General features: G+C 39.4%; 1 protein-coding gene across 7 annotated transcripts in view; it reads left to right on the forward strand.

Moving 5' to 3' along the window:
• The first annotated feature begins 82 nt into the window (after positions 1–82).
• ITGB1BP2 (integrin subunit beta 1 binding protein 2) overlaps positions 83–20914 on the forward strand; it is a 43826-nt gene continuing 22994 nt past the window's right edge. For 2 of the 7 annotated variants that reach the window (XM_065916953.1, XM_065916952.1), the window contains exons 1-11: positions 83–640; positions 879–928; positions 1017–1073; positions 1151–1296; positions 2005–2099; positions 2207–2265; positions 2392–2462; positions 2576–2675; positions 2929–3042; positions 3282–3344; positions 9600–9638. In XM_065916953.1, the coding sequence (XP_065773025.1) occupies positions 577–640; positions 879–928; positions 1017–1073; positions 1151–1296; positions 2005–2099; positions 2207–2265; positions 2392–2462; positions 2576–2675; positions 2929–3042; positions 3282–3344; positions 9600–9638 (858 nt within the window). In that variant the 5' untranslated portion in view covers positions 83–576. Of the gene's footprint in view, positions 641–878; positions 929–1016; positions 1074–1150; positions 1308–2004; positions 2100–2206; positions 2266–2391; positions 2463–2575; positions 2676–2928; positions 3043–3281; positions 3345–3703; positions 4105–9599; positions 9639–20914 lie in introns of those variants that run through there. The other 5 variants (XM_065916951.1, XM_065916954.1, XM_065916955.1 and 2 more) reach the window with 5 other exon arrangements.

The following is a 20914-nucleotide window of genomic DNA, read 5'->3' on the forward strand; positions in this document are numbered from 1 at the left end:
TGATGAGTGCAAGGCTATAAGAATAATCCTTTATGACCTTTTGCTTAAAATATTAATCATCTAGGCAAACATGGGGAGGGTAGATGTATACTATGGTCAGTGGTTGAAGATCCCGTGCTTTTGGTGGTACACAGAAGTAATGAGGATGGGAGGAAAGCTGCTGCTTTGAAAGAGAATGGGCTAGAGGAATCAGGGTACCTTCACCAAACTGGGAGGGGGCTTAAAATCAGTTATTTCTTTCTGAGCAGGTGCTGGTATGTAAGAGGCTTGAAATTGGCATGTAAATCTAAAACAAGTCTCAGCAGTGGTTAGCTGACCTCACCCAGGTTCCGAGCCCTACTCTGCCTGATACTTTTTTCTTAAGCCTCAGAGCTGAAATGTTCCTGAGTTCTTTCCTATTGGCTGGGAAGACCAATTGAAGTTCCCTTGCCCATGTTAGGAGGTGTACGCCTCCTGAACTAAAGATAGAAACAGCTGGCCCTTCCAGGCAGCTAAAAGCCTCCAGACTAAGAGGTGTTCCCCACTCGGCAGCCAGACTCCTTGAAATACCCTTTCAGTAATTCTACCAACGCATCCATGTCTCTACTCTGCCGTAACAAAGGCTGTGGGCAGCATTTTGACCCCCAAACCAACCTTCCTGGTGAGTAATCCTGACCTTGCCAGGAGCTCTGTGGGTGCTAAGGGAGTTGTCAACTGTAGGCAGTCTGTTAAAGGAACAGAAATTTAGTGTGTACCTGTCTTAGTTTAATTGGTCTGCATGTTCTTCTGTCTTTATTGATATTCTTTTTTTAATATACCATATGAAAAGATTGTAAGAATATAAACCTGGAAAAGTAAGAATTCCTTTCCTTCCTTGATCTTGTTACTGGTATCCACAGATTCCTGTTGCCATCACCCTGGGGTCCCAATCTTCCATGACGCACTTAAGGTGAGGAATAGGCAAGGGGGGAATAGCAAGAGCATTTTGCAAAAGAAACAGCCAGGAATCTAAGCTGAGCTGGGTCTCTTGTTATCAGGGTTGGTCCTGCTGCCGGAAGCGAACTGTAGATTTCTCTGAGTTCCTAAACATCAAGGTAAATTCTTTACTTTTGGATATTCTGCCCCTAATAGAAGGATTCCATCCCTAATCTTCTTTCCGTGTCTATACTAGGGCTGTACTGTGGGACCACACTGTGCTGAGAAGCTCCCTGAGGTCCCTCAACCTGAGGGCCCTGGTACAAGCAGTTCACTTCAGGAGCAAAGACCTCCGAATGTGATTCCAAAGTCAGCAGAGACTTTGCGTCGGGAGAGGCCCAAGTAAAGAGGAGGTCCCTGGGTTTTTCGTACATTCATGGAGCTTCCTAGGAGTGATTAATGGGTCACTGAGGTTTGGGAACTAGAGACTAGAGATAGGAGGAGACCCAAGTGTCAGGACTTGGTGTATGTTTTGTACCTTAGGGGAAATTTGTGTCCAGAAATAATGTCCTTTGCTTTTAAGATGGTATGGGGTGATGGGGTAGGTATTTTGAATCAACAGAGTAGGTAGCCTCTCACAAATACATACTTAGTTATAATATAAGGGTGATTGTTGAATGAATTGGGTTTTTTTTTCTTTTTGGAAAAGAGTTTTAAAATACGTTTTATATATTAAGAAAAGAATGTAGTAGTATTGGCAGCCAGGAGGCTGCCGAGAAGAATGAGTAAATTTTGTGGAAATAATATGAGCAGCAGAAGAAAGTCTACAGTTAATTAGATGAAGAAAAGGGAATAATGCAGTTGTATAGAAAAATATGGATTTAGAGCAACTGAGTAGATTGGCAAGAGAAACCCTGGGGAATTCCCCAGGGTTCAAGGATTTGGCATATCCACAGAGAAGAAAATTGGCAATGGGATTGCTATCCATCTTCTCTAACTCTGCCCTACTTTCACCAGACTTCTTCAATTCTATTACCATTGGTGGGAAGATTGGCACTGTTGGTCACAGTTAGTGGGTCCGGACTAAATCACCCCACCCATACCCCCTAGGTCAGAGTTGCCTCCAAAGTTGCTTCCACTAAATATATCCCAAGCCCTGGAAATGGCACTGGAACAGAAGGAATTAGACCAAGAACCTGGAGCAGGTAAGTGGGTCCTTAGTAGGACAGGTTTCACAGGCTGGAATTTAGTGAAAGTGGCAGTTGGGTGGAAGAAATGAATAGGGTTCTTGACTCTTGTTTTCTTTGTCCAGGAGTTGACAGTAGCCTGATCCGGATTGGGGCCAGCTGCCAGAACCCAGGATGTGATGCTGTGAGTGAGAGTTTGTGGAGGACTCAAGCGTGTGTTTGAGAGATGGGATGGCTGGGTATAGATGTGAGGCTGCATACATTTTTAAATGATCTGATTCTTTTCCTGATTCTCCTTTATCTGTCTTAGGTATACCAAGGCCTAGAGAGTGATGCTACTCCATGTACCTACCACCCTGGAGCACCTCAATTCCATGAGGGGTGATGGAGGGGACTGGGTGGGCTGTGAGACAGGATTTTCCCAATGTTGACCTTAAGATGGAGTGCTTGTGGGGAGGGGGAAGGAGATGAAGTGAATTCTATTCCTACCTCAGGGTGAAATCTTGGAGCTGTTGTGGCATCCAGACCCTGGATTTTGGGGCATTCCTGGCACAGCCAGGATGCAGAGTTGGTAGACATGATTGGGGGAAGCAGGTAAGTCCCGACTTTACTGAACTCTTGATTAGAACCCAGTTCCCAAATAATTTCTCCTCCCTGTACCTCATGGCCAAGCTCTATCTTCTCCCTTTTGCATGGACCAAATGAGATTTCTGCTCCCAGCGGTTTTGCAATATGAGGTCATGTTAATCTTTCTGACACTCTCTGTTTCTTTTCCACATACACCGTGAGAACACCCCTTGGGATAAGAGTTCATTCTTACCATCCACATTTCACATCTTCTTTTTAGCTGCCAGCATCTTGCCGTCATGATTGGCATCAGACAGATTCCTTAGTAGTGGTGACTGTATATGGCCAGATTCCACTTCCTGCATTCAACTGGGTGAAGGCCAGTCAAACTGAGGTGAGGAATGTCTGATGCTGGATGGGAGGCCAGTGAATTGGGTGATGATATCATCTTACAGGCTGAGTCGTCGTACGCAGTTAACATGTAGGCTCTATAGTCCTCTGGTAGAGCTGTAAGGTCAGGGTTATCTGACTGGCCTGTGGATGTAGGGAATACACCACTGGCCTGCTTCTGTGTCATAATAACATGTTCTGACCTTCTGGGATTGTTCCTACCCTGTAATTCTTTTCTCTCAGCTTCATGTCCACATTGTCTTTGATGGTAACCGTGTGTTCCAAGCACAGATGAAGCTCTGGGGGGTAAGTGAAGAGAAAGGGGCATAAGAGGGGGAGGCACACGGGGTAAAAAGAAGGGCCGGACTGGAATGAATAGAGGGTGTCTTGAGGGACGAAGTTGTAGTGGGAAAGTGGAGGTTTTCTCTTCATTTGCTTTGATATTCTCTCTCTCTCCCCCTCTTCTCCCTATTTTCTCCCCTTCCCCCCAACTCCCCTTTCTTTCCTCTTTCTCTCTCTCCCTTACTTATTCCTTCCCTATATTTTCCCCCATCTTGCATTTTTTATTTTTCTCCCTGTCATTCATCACCACCCTGCCCTGACCCCAATCCCTTTGGTTTCCTCATTTTCTCTTCTGTGTTCCTCTATCTTTCCCTCCTCCTCAGGTCATAGACGTGGAGCAGAGCTCTGTCTCCTTGATGCCATCTCGGGTTGAAATTTCCCTGGTCAAGGCTGACCCAGGATCCTGGGCCCAGCTGGAGCACCCCGATGCACTGGCTGAGAAGGCTAAGGCAGAGGTTGGGTTAGAGATGGATGAGGAAGAGTCTGAGGATTCAGATGATGGCTTGAGCTGGACAGAGGAGGAGGAAGAGGAGGAAGCAATGGGGGAATAGTGACACCAGACAGTCAAGTGTCTAGATAGGACCTCAGTGACTCCCTTAGGATTTCAGAGACCAGGGTATGGTTGGCCATGGAGTGTCGCTGAGCAGCAGGAGGCAGAAGGAGGGGAGAACAAAAGTGTCCAAACCATGCTGTTTTTTCCCTTAAATAAATCTTGTATTCTGCAGTTTCACATAGTGTCGTTCTCTCACCTCACTATCTAAGATTGCATTCATTCCCTCCAGCTTCTGTGTATGTGTGTAACGCACATGTGTGAATACAAGCACATGGAATCAATTCTTCACAACCACCAAGTATTTACTGAGTACTTACTACGTGCCCAGTTACATGTTAGGTGGTTTAGAGGTATCTGAGAAGCCGTAGACTTATTCATTCCTCTTAGGAAAATTGTAGTGTGGTTGACAAGTCAAGGCTAACCCACATGAGATAATAATAAATATTATCAAGTAGTTTAACTGAGTGCTAAATTGTGCAGTACAATTTTAAAAGCTATAGGAGTTGAGAGAATGGAGTGATTAATGTGGACTGTAGTAGAAAGGGAAAACACCATGGAACAAGTACATTTTTTTACAACTTTAATTAAATATAGTACACATCCTATACAATTTACCCAAGTGTAAGTGTAAAATTCAGGGTTTTTTTAAGTATACTCAGAGTTGTGCAGCCACAATCAATTTTATTTTTATTTTTTGACCACACTGCAGCATGTGGGATCTTAGTTCCCCAACCAGAGATCGAACCCATGCCCCTGCAGTAGAGCTCAGAGTGTTAACCACTGGACCACCAGGGAAGTCCCGACCACAATCAGTTTTAAAAGTTTTTGCCATTCCCAAAAGAAACCGTATACCCATTAGCAGTCACTCCCAATTTCCCCCCAAACTGATAGCCCTAGGCAACCACTGATCTGCTTTCTGCCTCTATGGATTTACCTATTCTGGATATTTCATACAATATGTGGTTTTTTGTGACAGACTTCTTTCACTTAGGATAATGTTTTCAAGGTTCATCCATGTTCATACAACATGATGTTCATCCAACATCAGTACTTTGTTCCTTTTAATGACCAAATGATATTTCATTGTGTGGACATAACACTTGTTTATCTCTTCATCACTTGAGGTATATTTGGATTGTTTCTACTTTTTGACTATTATGAGTAGTGCTCCTGTAATAATGCTCCCATGAGCATTCATGTTCAAGTTTTTATGTGGACCTATGTTTTCATTTCTCTTAGATATATATCAAGTATAATTGGAGTGTAATTTCTGGGTCAGATGATAACTTTTAACCTTTTGAGGAATTGCCAGACTGTTGTCCAAAGAGGCTGCACTATTTTACATTCCCATCAGCTGTGTATGAGGGTTCCAATTCTCTACATCCTAGACAGCACTTGTTACCTGTCTTTTATTTTTATTTATTTATTTATTTTTTTGTTACCTGTCTTCTAAATTACAGCCATCCTAGTGGGTGTGAAGTGGAATATCATTGTGGTTTTGATTTGCTTTTTCCTGATGGCTAATGATGCTGAGCATCTTTACATGTGCTTGTTGACCATTTTTGTATCTTTCTTGGAGAAATGTCTAAACCAAACCTTTGCCCATTTGTTAATAGGGTTGTTTGTCTTTTTAGTGATGTTTTTAAAAAATATGTTCTAGAGACAAATCTCTTGCCAGAAACATGATTTATAAATATTTTCTCCCATTCCCTGTGTTGTCTTTCTACTTCCTTGGTGTCTTTTGATACACGAAAGTTGTAAATTCTTAGGAATTCTAATTTATCCATCTTTCCTTTGGTTGCTTATGCTTTTGATGTCATATCCTAGAAACCATTGCCTAATACATGGTCATAAAAATTCATTCCTGTGTTTTCTAAGAGTTTCACAGTTTCAGCTCATTCATTTTGGTCTTTGATCCATCTTTTTAAAAATACTTATTTATTTGGCTGCACTTGGGATCTTCATTGTGTTATGTGGGAATCTTCCATTGCAGCACACGAACTCTGGTTATGGCACGTGGGCTCCAGAGCACAGGGACTTCAGTAGTCGTGGCACATGGGCTTAGTTGCTCCACGCCATGTGGGATCTTAGTTCCCCCACTAGGGATCAAACCTGTGTCCCCTGCATTGCCAGGTGAATTCTGAAAAGTTTTTGTATGTGGTATGAGGTAGGGGTCCAACTTTATATTTTTGCCTATAGCTATCCAGTTGTCCCAGCACTGTTTGTGGGAAAGACTATTCTGTCCCCACTGAATTGACCTGGCACCCTAGTTGAAAATCAATTAACCATAAATGTGAGGGTTAAGAAATATATTTTGAGTGGAAGTTTGAAGAATAAGAAATTTGGATGGCTATGGAAGAGTTGGGAGAGCCAGGCTTGGGTAGAAAGGTGTTCTATTTTACTTTTTATGTTTTATTATAAACTCCAAAAGCAGTACATTGTCATTGTAAAAGACAATGCAGAAATGTGTAGAGTAAGAAGTAAGAATTCTTTGGATTCTCTCCAAACTTAGTTCTTTTGTGGTTTGTAACCACTGCTAACATATAAGAGGATTTTTTTTTGGCCACTTGGCATGCAGGATCTTAGTTCCTTGACCAGGGATCCAACCTGTGCCCCCTGGAGTGAAACCATGGTGCCCTAACCACTGGACCACCAGGTAATTCCCTCAGAAGGTTTAAATGAGGGAACAAAAGAGTCAAGTGAAGTGTGGCTAGATTGGGAAGAGCCTAAAATTCTAGATCAAGGATTTTGAATATGATTTTAAAAGAGAGTTAAAAAGGCATTATAGGCATTTTCTTTTTAAAAAATTTTATTCTATTTATTTGGTTGCACTGGGTCCTTGTTGCGGCATGCAGGATTTCTTTAGCTGCTGCATGCAGGGTTTCTCTAGTTGCAGCAAGCGGTGGCTACTCTTTGTGGCAGTGCACCAACTTCTCGTTGTGGTGGCTTGTCTTGTTGTGGAGCACAGGCCCTAGGTGCATATGGCCTCAGTTGTTGTGGTGCACAGTCTTAGTTGCCCCATAGCATATGAAATCTTACCAGACCAGGGATCAAACCTGTGTCCCCTGCATTGGCAGGTGGATTTTTATCCACTGTACCACCAGGGAAGTTCAGCCTTTTCTTTCTTTTTTTTTTTTTTTAATTTTATTTTATTAGTTGGAGGCTAACTCAGCCATTAAAAAGAATTCATTTGAATCAGTTCTAATGAGATGGATGAAACTGGAGCCCATTATACAGAGTGAAGTAAGCCAGAAAGATAAAGAACATTACAGCATACTAACACATATATATGGAATTTAGAAAGATGGTAATGATAACCCTATATGCAAAACAGAAAAAGAGACACAGAAGTACAGAACAGCCTTTTCTTTTTAAATGTAGATTATTGGTTTTTTTTTTTTTTTGTTTTTTTTTTTTTTGGCTGCACCTCATGGCTTGTGGGATCTTAGTTCCCTGACCAGGGATTGAACCCAGAACCATGGCAGTGAAAGCACTAACGACTGGACCATCAGGGAATTCCCTTAAATGTAGATCTTAATTAGAGGAGTGATATCTCTTTTTTTGAGTCTCTCTTAGATCATATTTACTCCTTCAACAGTGTGGCCAAGAATCTGGGATTTCAGATTCTTAGAAACATCAAACTAGGAAGCTTACCAAACCTCAGGTGATCTCAAGTATTTTTCATAGCATCCTTTTATCTCAGTTCAGATTCAAGGAACATAAGGTTTCATTAGTAACTAGGAGTAAGATGGGGGTGGGAGAATGGACATGGGCAGCAAAGGTGAGGGATTGCAGCATTGTGGCTGAGGATTTGGAAACTGAGGCAAGATTAGGGGATGTTAGAGAATGCATCAGGAAAGTTTCCTCTACCTTGCAGGAAAGTTTGAGCACAGATAAAAGGGCTTCCTGGACCTCCAGGATTTTCAATAATTCTGGCTTAGCTCTCTGCTCTCATTCAAGTGCAAATTAAGTTTTCCCCTTGAACTGAATCCTTCAGATCCTTTCTAACTAGGTGGCATGTGGGATCTTAGTTATCCAACCAGGGATCAAACCTGTGCTTCCTGCTGTGGAAGCTTGGAGTCTTAACCACTCAACCACCAGGGAAGTTCACTTTTTTTTTTTTTGGAAGTTTACTTTTTAAAAAAAAAAGTTCTTTTAAAATAATTTTATTTATTTTTATCTGCGCTGGGTCTTTGTTGCTGTTCATGGGCTTTCTCTAGTTGTGGCAAGTGGAGGCTACTCTTCATTGCAGTATGTGGGCTTCTCATTGAGGTGGCTTCTTTTGTTGTTGTACAGGCTCTAGGCACTTGGGCTTCAGTAGTTGTAGCACGTGGTCACAATAGCTGTAGCTCACAGGCTGTAGAACTCAGACTCAGTGTTTGTGGTGCACAGGCTTAGTTGCTCTGAGGCATGTAGAATCTTCCTGGAGCAGGGATTGAACCCTGCACTGGCAGGCAAATTCTTATCCACTTGCACCACCAGGGAAATCCCAGAAGTTTGTTGTTTTTCAGTTACTGTCCGACTCTTTGTGACCCTATGGACTGTAGCACGCCAGGCTTCCCTGTCCTTCACTATCTCCTGGAGTTTGTTCAAACTCATGTCCATTGAGTCTGTGATGCTATCTAATCATCTTATCTCCCGGCAGTCTTGATTCCACCTTGTGATTCATCCAGCCCGGCATTTTGAATACTCTGCATGTAAGTTAAGTACTCTGCATTTCGGTACTCTTCATGTAAGTTAAACAGAGTGACAGTATACAGCCTTGTCATATTCCTTTCTCACTTTTGAACCAGTCAGTTGTTCCATGTCCAGTTCTAACTGTTGCTTCTTGACCCATGTATAAGTTTCTCAGGAAACAGGTTAAGTGGTCTAATATTCCCATCTAAGGATTTTCCATAGTTTGTTGTGATCCACACAGTCAAAGGCTTTGGCATAGTCAATGAAGCAAAAGTAGACGTTTTTCTGGAATTCTCTTGCTTTCTCTGTGATCCAGCAAATGCTGGCAATTTGATCTCTGGTTCCTCTGCCTTTTCTAAATCCAGCTTGAACGTCTGGAAGTTCTTGGTTCACATACTGCTAAAGCCTAGCTTGAAGGATTTTGAGCATCACCTTCCTAGCATGTAAAATGAGCTCAAAGGTTTACTATTTTTTTTTTAAAGTAAGAACACTTTATTATTATTATTATTTATTTATTTATTTATTTATTTATTTATTTATTTTGGTTGCACTGGGTCTTTGTTTCTGTGAATGGACTTTCTCTAGGTTGCAGCAAGCAGGAACTACTCTTTATTGCAGTGCTTGGGCTTCTCATTGTGGTGGCTTCTCTTGTTGTGAAGCACAGGCTCTAGGGGTTACAGGCTTCAGTAGTTGTGGCTCGTGGACTTAGAAGTTGTGGTGCACAGGCTTAGTTGCTCTGCAGCATGTGGAATCTTCCTGGAGCAGGGATCAAACCCATGTCCTCTGTATCAGCATATGGATTCTTATCCACTGAGCCACCAGGGAAGTCCAAAAGTTTACTTTTAATGTCATTTTGCTGTGGGTGAAACATCAAAAGGGGCTTTAGAGGATGTATTTTTTTAAATTTAGAGATGTAAAATATATATAGAAGAGTATATAAAGTACACTAATCTTAAATGTACAACTTTTTTCTATCTTATCAAAATCAGGGGACCAGCAACTACTCAGAATTCCTGGAGAGGATGGAGGTGAGGAATCAAAAATTTCAAGTAACCCTTGTATATAAACTTTATATATAAAGCTTAAAATTTACAGCATTAATAAGGTAGTATAGTAGATCCTTTTACATAGCCCCAAACCCAAAATATGAGTTTCAAGCAGGTGTGTAACATTATTAACCACCACCACCACAATAACCATAGCTACCATTTCTGATACAAACTAACCTGCCAACCATTATACTAAGTGCTTTGCATGTATTATCTCATTTAATCATCTACTTCCCACCATCACATCTACATATTTATTCATAATAGCACACTCTCCCTGCCTCCTTTTATAGTTCTCATTTCTTTCCACTGTGCTTTGTATCGTATTCCCTCACACCTCTCTAGAAACTTTACACTATTATTTATCCTCTCTTTCCCCTGTTTGTTCAGCCTTTTCCTCTCTTTGGATATTTTTGTTGACATTTAAACATGTGCAAGTCTCCCCAGTCTTACAAAAACAATTTCCCTTGACTTCATATTCCTCTCCAGCTACTGTTAATTCCTTTCTCTCCTTTGTAACCAAACTTCTTAAAATAACTACTCTTTTTCCATTTCCTTCTTCCTAGTCCATTCACAACACACTTCAATATGTCTTCTAACTCCCTCAATCTGGGGTGATAAGGTTATCATTGGCCGGGCCACCAAGTCACTAAATCCAATGGATACTTTAGTCCCCATCTTACTTGAACTCTCAAGCAAAATTTGACATTAATGATGGTTTCTTTCTTGAAGTACATTTCATACATTGGCTTCTATGACCCATCACTCCTCTTGGTTGTCTTCCTACTTCTCTGGCCATTTCTTTGAGTCTCTTTTACAGGCTCCTCCTCTTCTTACTGGCCATTCAATGATGAAGTTCCTCAGGACTCAGTCCTAGGCTCGGTCTCTTCATTGTTGTTGTTCAGTTGCTAAATTGTGTCCAACTCTGTGACCCCATGGACTATAGCACGCCAGGCTCCTCTGTTCTCCACCATCTCCTGGAGTTTGTTTAAATTCATCTCCATTGAGTTGGTGATGCTATCTAACCATCTCAACTTCTGCTGCCCTCTTCTCCTTTTGCCTTGAATCTTTTCCAGCATCAGGATCTTTTCCAATGAGTTGGCTCTTTGCATCAGGTGGCCAAAGTTTTGGAGCTTTAGCATCAGTCCTTCCAATGAATATTCAGAGTTGATTTCCTTTAGAATTGACTGATTTGATCTCCTTGCAGCCCAAGGGACTCTCAAGAGTCTTCTTCAGCACCACAATTCGAAAACAATAAATTCTTTGGCGTTCAGCCTCCTTTATGTTCCAACTCCCACATCTGTATAAGACTAATGGACTTATGAATCCATGACTTTGACTATATGAATCTTTGCCCATAAAGTGATGTCTCTTCTTTTTAATATACTATCTAGGTCTCTTCATATATTGATATACATAACTCTCTTCTAGACACTCTCAATTATGCCCATGACTTCAAGTACCACGCACATGCAAATGACTCATGCATTTTTCTCTATAGGCCATATCTTTTCTTTGAGGTCTAGATCTGTGTGTTATAATAATAATAGCTAATGCAAATTTAGATCAGTGTCTGACATACAGTGAAAAGTGAAAGTGAAGTCGCTCAGTCGTGTCCGACTCTTTGCGATCCCATGGACTGTAGCCTGCCAGGCTCCTCTGTCCATGGGATTCTCCAGGCAAGAATACTGGAGTGGGTTGCCATTTCCTTCTCCAGGGGATCTTCCCAACCCAGGGATTGAACCCAGGTCTCCTGCATCACAGGCAGATGCTTTATCCTCTGAGCCACCAGGGAAGCTCAAAGTACCTATTATTAGTACCACTACTATTCTTCTTTCTTTTCACCAAAAGCTTTTACCTTGGCCTATTGGGAAGGCCGAGGTGTTTCTTTTTTTTTTTTCCCTTGGAGAAGAGGGACACATTTCCAGTGTCCAATTTTATAATGTTTCAGTAAGGAGTCCAATTTTATAATGTTTCAGTAAGAAAATAGGATTCTTTTAGCTGCACCTCGTGACTTGTAGGATCTTAGTTGTCCAACCAGGGATTGAACCTGGACTCCTAAGCATGGACTACCAGGGAATTCCCAGAAAATAGAATTTTTTTTGACAGTCAGGTTTTGCTAGTCTGTAAGTGATAACATATTTACCATACAGTTGCATCAACTTCAGCATTATGTATGATTGTATTCACCTCCTGAGGGAGTAAGCATCATATATAGAATGCCACTGTGTAGGGCACTTCTACCCACATTATTTTACTTAATCCCCACACCTGATCCCTGAGGATTATTATCCCCGGTTTTTATAGATAAGGAAATCAAAGCTCAGAGAAGGACATAGCTTGCTTGAGGTCACATGGCTACTGATTAAAACCTCAGTCATTGTTCAAGAGCCATCTGAGAATATCCAAATATCTAAAATCCAGTGAAAATCTTAGAAGAGGAGCTTGATATCACACCCCTCTAGCCTAACAGAGTCCCTTTGATAAGCCTCTCTGGGAACCAGCTAGGCACTTAGTTGTTCAGTAATATCTCACATTGATATAATGCTTTCCTAAACTAGGGATCCCCAGCCTCTGGGATCTAATGTCTAATGATCTGAGGTAGAGCTGATGTAATAATAATAGAAATAAAGTGCACAATAAATGTAATGTGTTTGAATAATCCTGAAACCATTCCCAAACCCCCTGGTCCATGGAAAAATTGTCTTCCACGAAACCAGTCCCTCATGCCAAAAAGGATGGGGACTAGTGTCCCAAACAACTTTTCACCTCTGATCACCTCATCTCTAACCTAAGTGGGACCCTTAGGTACTTTACCTGTCACTTCATCTGGATCAGTAATTCTCTCTCAGTTACACCAGATTCAGTGTTACTGATTCTGGGACCCCTGTTCACTGTCCCCTCTCTCTCTGCTCCCGAAGTCCCAGAACACTGCTACAGGGAGAACCAAGCAGGCCAGTATAAATTCTTGCTGTCCAGTTTCAACTTGACCCTTGCAGCTGCTCAGCAACCCTTTTATTTGTCTCATACATTCCCTGGCACTGTCCCCACAGAGGCTGTTCCAGACCTTCCTCTTCTCATGTTCCAGCTCCTCCTGTTCCACTCCTTCAGATTAATACACACACTTTCATCAGATGCTTGATAATTCAATAACATTTTAAAAAGCATTTTAATGGAGAATGTAAAACATGTACAAAAGGAGACTGAATACTGTAATGAATCCCTTACTAAACACTCAGCTTCAACTTGTCTCAACTCTTGGGCACTCTCATTTCATCTGTTTCTTCTGTCCCATAATATTTTGCAGCAAATTCCAGATATGATGTCATTCCATACCTAAATATTTCATTATGTATCTTTAAAGGTAAGGATTCTTTTTTAAAAATCATAATTGTAGTATCATTAGCACACATAAAATAAACAAGCAGTATTTCCTTAATATCATTAAATATCAAGTCAACATTTAAATTTCCAATAGTTTCATAAACATCAAAAGAATTTTACGGCTTTTTTGGTTTGATTCAGTATCTAAATAAGATCACACATTGTGACTGAATATATATTATATGTCACTTTTTTCCTTGCAACTTTTTGTTGAGGAAGTTGGATTGTTTTTCAGTAGAATTTCATAGTCTGGGTTTTGCCAATTCCATCTCTGTTGTATAGGTTCTCTGTTGTATACATTGGTAAGATCTGTAATGTCTGTACAATGCATATTCTATACTCATTGTCCTATTTTCAGTGGTGTGGGGAAATTGTCTACGTGACCAAAGAAATAGAAGGTGTCTGGCCTAGAGAGTGACTCAGGAAGAAGCTAGGACCTCTTTAGCAGGAATGAAACAGATGGCTCAATAAATAGTAACAGAGGTCCAGGCAAGATAAGATGGGTAAGGGGCCATGAAGTGTCACATTTCTACTCTGCTGGTATGTGGAGCAGGACAGTCAGGGAAGCAATGATCAGGCTGAAGTCAGAACTAGAAAAGGAGAGGTAGCTCTTGAGGCAGCAGCTGGGATTATTTCTCAGGGGATTACTCTTCTTGCTATACCCTGTTTTCTAAATATATCTTATTCATTTCCACTTCTGTGCCTTTGCCCCGGATGTTTCCTCTGCTTGGAATAGCATCTCCTTTCTCTCTACCCATCCAAATTCTACCTACCTTTAACGACCAGTGCAAGTTCCCTCTTCTCTGTACGTTAGCTTGTAGAGTCATAAAATATCTCTGAAAGGATAAACAAGAGATCAAGAACATTGATTGCTGTCCTGGGAAGGAAACTGGATGGCTAGAGGACAAGGCTGGAAGGGAGAAAGATATTACTGATTTGCTGCAGGAGGGACAGTTAATCTGATGAAAGTGTCTAATATGAAATCTGTAGAAGTAGAAGGAGGGAGATTGGAGTTTATAATTTGAGGAGAAAGAGAAAGGTCTGAAACAGCCTCTGTGGGAGAGTGCCAGGGAACATATGAGACAAATAAAAGGGTTGCTGAGCAGCTGCAAGGGCCAAGTTGAAATTGGACAGCATGAATTTATATTGCTCTGCTTGGTTCTCCCTCTAGCAGTGTTCTGGGACTTTGGGAGCAGAAAGAGAGAGAGAGAACAGTAGAGGCAGGGGTCCTAGAGTCAGTAACACTGAATCTGGCATAATTGGGAGATAATTACTGATTTGGATAAAGTGACAGGTAAAGTACCAGGGGGGTCCCACTTAGGTTAGGGATGAGGTGATCAGAGATGAAAAGTGATTTGGAAAAGTGTTGTATCAATCAATATGAGACATCACTGATCAACTAAGGGCCTCGTTGGTTCCCACATAGGCTTGTCAAAGGGATGCTGCTAGACTAGAGTAGTATGATTATCTTCTAAAATCGTCTTCTAAAATCCCAGTTGGGTCCTTAGATTTTAGATATTCTTAGACGACTCTTGGACAACTCTTAGCAATGACTGAAGTTTAAACATGTGGCAATCATCACTGAAACTAGAACTTCTGCAAGATACATGATGAGAAGAGTAATTTAAAAAAAACTTTATTGAGCCTTTACTATGATCTAAGTACTGTAATAAAATATGTGCATGTGTACATGCACACTTTATCTGTTATTTCTCTTTGTATATATTATATATACATATATCTCAAATGAGAATATATATTCTCTTTACTTCTCACAATAGTGTATAAAAAGCATTATTATTATTTTTTAATTGATGATGAAACTGGGCTTCAGGGAGGTTGCATAATTTTCTGTAAGTCACACATCTATCAAGTGTCAGAACTGGGACTCAAATCAAGGTTTGAGTACAAAGCCTGTGGTCTTTTGTTTCTAACACTACTTTCCAGCAAATACCTCCATCCATTAAATCAGTGTTATTTTGCCAATGACATCCATTATTAAAACTTAGATTCATTCTCACCAAAAAGAATTATACACTGAATTGAAAGCTTTTGGTGAGTAAGAAGTTAGTTGACTAGGGTGGAAGAAAGATTCTTAGAGACAGTGAAACCAATTGAAGATAGTTGCAGTAGTCCATGAGAGAAAGATGAGACCTCAAACTAAGTGGATGTGGTAGTAAGAATGGAGGAGAGAATAATGTATTTAAGAGCTACGTCTTAGTCGATTCATGCTGCTATAACAAAGTACCATGGATTAGGTGGTTTATAAACAAATAAATTTATTTCTTACAGTTCTGGAGACTGGAAGTCTGAGATCAGGGTACCAACATAGTCACGTTCTGGTGAGGGACCTCTACCAGGTAGAGAGGAAAGAGAGAAAGCAAGCTCTCTCATGACTCTTGTAAGGGCACTAATTCCATTCATGATCTCTTCTAATCCTAGTTACCTCCCCAAAGCCCCATCTCCTAATACCATCACATTGGAGGGTAGGATTTTAATGTATGAATTTTAGAGGACACAAACACTGAGTCCACAACATCAGGAGTGAAAGTAATATGGCCATTGCTAGTCTCTATGTTCCTTAAACTTAATGCAACTCACTCCTTCCTCAGTGCCTCTGTACTACCTGTTTCCCCTACCTGGAAGTCTTTCTCCAGGTCTTTGAATAGGTGATTCTTTCTTAACATTCACAGCTCAACTATCACCATTCATGATAGGGAAACAATTCATCATCTCAAAAATTAATAAATAAAGGGAGATAATCAAGTATTTATCCTGCCTTTCCTGGATGAACTGGGTAGATGAAGGGACATGTCTTTTTCCAAAGCCATTCCAATTAATAAAAAGAAATAAAATTAGAATATCACTGTTTTGCAATCCTTGATAAATAAGGAGCAAAGATATTAGACATTATGTCTATCCTATAGTCATATGAGAGGGATGGAATCCGAGTTTGATCTAGTCTTTGAATCCTGGTGCCAATTTGCAGGAAATACATAGAAACCACATAATGCCTATGCAATTAGCAAAATGCAGAGTGAGAAGCTTCACAGGTCAAACTTGAGTTCTTCCACTAAAAAATAAAAAATCACACCTCTCAGTGAGGCCTTTCTTGACCATCTTCTCTAAGTTAGCATATACTCGCCAAGGTACTATCACATTACCCTGCTTGATTTTCCCCATATCCTTTATCATCCGCTGAAGTTTCCTTACATGATAAGCAATATAGCATAATAGTTAAGAGGACAAACTATTAATATAACATCAGGCTGCCTGGGTTGAAATCTTGACTACTTACTAGTTATGTGACCTTAAAGTACTTAAGAGCTATAGACCTCAGTTTCCCCAAATATAAAATGGGATTAATAACAGCGCCTATATCATAGGGTCATTAGGAGTATTAAATGATAAGTCTATCTCATTTAATATCTACCTCATTGCTTATCATAGTACCTAGTACAGGATAAGCATTATAAATGCTAACTATATTGCATAATTATTTTTTTCTTGTGCATTATTTCTCTCATTCACTAGCATATAAGTCTTTCTGTACTATATGCAGTGTCTAAAACTGCCTAGCGTATATATATATAATGTGCTTAATATATGTTTGTTGAATGAAGGGCCTGAGTTAGGGTGATAAAGAAAGTAGAAAGGAGATATGTAAGATATTATTTAAAAAGAAGGAAAAAAAAAACCTTGGGCTTGATTTTTTTTTCTGATAGAGAGGGAATGGTATAAGATAGTTACTCCAAGGCTTCAAACTTAAGTAACAGGTAGGTTAGTGCTTTTAACAGAAACAGGAAAACTGGGAACTAGAATTAATATTATTTGAATATTCCAATAGTGAATTTTATTTTAGATATGAGCTTGAAATGGTGGCAAAGCATGTGAGTGGAAATGCTAGCAGGCAGTTAATTAGAAATGCAAAATTAGAGTTCATGAGAAAAATCAGCGTTGAAGATAGAGTTCAGTATCATCTGCATCAATATGACACAAACATTTAACTTACTAGTATGAGCTTCCTTCATCTTTAAAAAACGAAAAACATGCAGATGTGAATAAAATGGAAAACACAGTATTTGAACTCTTAAATTGTTCTCAGAAGAAGTCACCATAGGAAATTTGGTGTGTATCCTTACAAACATTTTCTATACATTTATAAGCATATTGGCATACAACATGTAGAGACATAGTAAAAGTATGAGCGATACCTACACTTTTAAGGAGAGGTTTAGTTTTTCTTTTTGGCCAATTTGGAATTACTCTATAAATATTTTTCTGTAGCTTAATTGTTAAGCATATCACTTTATTGTCCTTTAAAATATTTCCACATCAATATATATAGATCTGACATTCTTTTTTGTGCTGCATAGTATGGATATGCCATAATTTATTTAACTATTCTGCTATTGGTAAACAAGTTGTTGACAGTTTTTTAATATTACAAATTACGCAGCAATTAAAATTGTTATACACATATCTTTGAATATTTATACTAATATTTTTTGAGGATAGATTCCTAGAAGTGGGTTTGCTGGAAAGGAGGTATAAATATCCTTACACATTTGAAGTGTTAATATATACTGCTCAATTTCCCTTCACAAAGGCTGTTTCAGTTTACATGGCCACCCAGCAGTGTATGAGGTACCAGTTTCCCCAAAACCATCTTCAATATTTTGTTATGAATTAAAATTTTTATCAACAAGTTATGCAGATAATGGTATCTCACCTTTATTTTGCATTTCTTCTGGTCTCAGGAAATGGTAAGCCTTTTTTACTGAGTATAGTAGTCCTCCTTATCCATGGTTTCACATCCCATGATTTTAGTTACCCTCAGTCAAATGTAGTCTGAAAACATTAAATGGACAGTTCTAGAAATAAGCAACTCATAAGTTTTTAAAAAATATTTTATTGAAGTATAGTTGATTTACAATGTTGTATTTAATTTCTGCTGTATAGCAAAGTAACTCAGTTATGCATGTGTATATATATTCTCTTCATATTCTTTTCCATTATAATTTATCACAAGATGTTGAATATTGTTCTCTGTACTATACAGTATGACCTTATTGTTTATCCATCCTATATATAATAGTTTGCATCTGCTAATCTCAAACTCCTAGTCCTTCCCATCTCTATCCTCTCCCCCTTGGCAACCACAAGTCTGTTCTCAATATTTGTAAGTCAGCTTTTGTTTCATAGATTATGTTCATTTAGTATTTGTCTTTCTCTTTCTGGCTTACTTTGCTTAGTATGATAATCTCTAGGTCCATCCATGTTACTGCAAGTGGCATTATTTCATTCTTTTTAATGGCTAATATTCTATTGTATATACATACATCCCACATCTTCTTTATCCGTTCATCTGTCGATGGGCATTTAGGTTGTTTCCAAGTCTTGACTATTGTGCATAGTGCTGCTATGAACATAAAGGTGCATGTATCTTTTCAAATTATAGTTTTGTCTGCGTATATGCCAACAGTGGGATTGTAGGATCATGTGATAGTAGGTCTATTTTTAGTTTTTTGAGAAATATCCATATTGTTTTCTCTAGTGGCTATACAATTTACATTCCCACCAACCATGTAGGAGGGTTCCCTTTTCTCCACACACTCTTCAGCATTTATTACTAGTAGACTTTTTTACTGCACTGCGTGACTTGCAGAATCTTAATTCCCCAACCAAGGGTCAGACCTGGGACCTGACAGTGAAAGTGCTGAGTTCTAACCACTGGAATTCTGCCAGGGACTTAGACTTTTTAATGATGGCCATTCTGACTGGTGTGAGGTAGTACCTCATTGTAGTTTTGATTTGCATTTCTTGAATAATTAAGCGATGATGAACATCTGTTCGTGTGCCTATTGGCCATCTGTATGTTTTGTTTGGAGAAATGTCTGTTTCAATCTTCTGCCCATTTTTTGATTGGATTATTAGTTTTAAATTGAACACAGTTCTGAATAGCAAGATGAAATCTTCTGACATCCCACTCTAGGCTGTAAATCATGCCTTTGTCCAGCACATCCATGCTGTATACACTACCCTCCTATTAATCACTTAGTAACCTCCTAGAAGTTATCAGATCAACTGTCTCAGTGTCACAGTGCTTGTGTTCAAATAACCCTTATTTTATTTAGTAATGGCCTCAAAGTGCAAGAGTAGATGCTGGCAATTCGGATATTCTCTTACTGTACCTAATTTATAAAGTAGAATTTATCATAGATACTAATATGTATAGGGAAAGAACAGTATATATAAGTTTTGGTACTATCTGTGGTTTCAGGCATCCCCTGGGGGTCTTAGAAAGTATCCCCTGCAATTAAGGGGGGATTACTGTTTTCATGCACCAAATTTCTGTTAAACTCTGTTTCCAGCCCCATATGTCATGTCCATCCTCTACTGTACCTGGTGTCTTGGATCTTTGCAAAGTTTTTCTGGTGAAATGGCCCCTTCTTATCTGTATCCTCTGTAGAAGATCAAAATTTCTTCCCAGCTACTATTAATATTTCAGTTACAATTTCTCAGATGACATTCCTGCATTGAGAAAATCCCAAGAACTTTTTATCCTTTAAGGTTTGTACATATTTTGTATATTGTTTTGGTTTACTTTTAGTGGTGCCTCAGAAGAGATTTGAAATGCAATACTTGTCATAAACTAAATTCTCACACATAACCACTTCTCTATTCAGTTCCATTGATATATTTGTCTATTCTTGAACTATTTCACAGCTTTATATAATAATTTGATATTTGGTGGGCAAGGCTTCCCTCACTTCTATCTTTTAAAAGCTTCTTGGCTCTTTTTATATGTTCTTCCAGATGAACTTCAGAACCAACTTGTTTAGTACTCTTATCCCTGTGCTTGCAAATCCCAATGAGATTGTTATAGAAATTTACACTTAGTTGAAAAGTTTTTAAATAATGAGACTTCTCATTCAGGAATATTGTACATCTATCTGTTTGTCAGATATTCATACTTATAGCCTTCAGTAATATTTTGTAATTTTATTCATGTCAGTATTTTGTATGTTTCTTATTAGGTTTATTCCTATCATTTTTTTCACTGCTGTGAATGCAATTCCCCCCATTGCATTTTCTAACTGGATATTGTTTTTATAGAGAAAAGTTATTGATTTAAAACTTAAACTCTATTTCTATTTAATTTTAATAGTATCTCAGTACATTCTCTTATATTGTCTGTATATCATAAATAAACAAGGACATTTTACGATTCTTCCTTTATAGCATTTTAACTTTTGTCTTCATGCTTTGGCTAGAACTTGCAGAGCAACATTCAGTAATAGTTGAGAAAACAGGTGAATATTCTTGATTTTGTTCTGACTTTAAGGTGAATGCCACTAGTATTTCACTATTATGATGATTGCAGTTGTTTTCCTCTTTTTTTTTATTTAAAAAATTTTATTTATGGCTGTGCTGGGTCTTCATTGCTGTGCAGGCTTTTCTCTAGTTGTAGCGAGCAGGGACTACTGTCTAGTTGTGGTGCACAGGCTTTTCATTGTGGTGGCTTCTCTTGTTGCAGAGCACAGGCTCTAGGGCACATGGGCTTCAGAAATTGTAGCACAGGCTCAGTAGTTGTGACGCATAGGCTTAGTTGATCTGCAGCATGTGGGATCTTCCCAGACCAGGGATTGAACCCAGGTCTCCTGCCTTAGCAGGTGGATTCTTTATCACTGAGCCACCAGGGAAGCCCTGCAGTTGTTTTCTATATTCTCTTTCTTTGGCTGCACTGGGTCTTAGTTGCACCATGTGGGATCTTCAGTCTTCATTGCAGCATGCAGGGTCTTTAGTTGTGGCATGCAAACTCTCAGTTGCAGCCTGTGAGATCTAGTTTCCTGACTAGGGATTGAACC

This window comes from Muntiacus reevesi, chromosome X, assembly GCF_963930625.1.
Source record: "Muntiacus reevesi chromosome X, mMunRee1.1, whole genome shotgun sequence".
Lineage (NCBI taxonomy): Eukaryota > Metazoa > Chordata > Mammalia > Artiodactyla > Cervidae > Muntiacus > Muntiacus reevesi.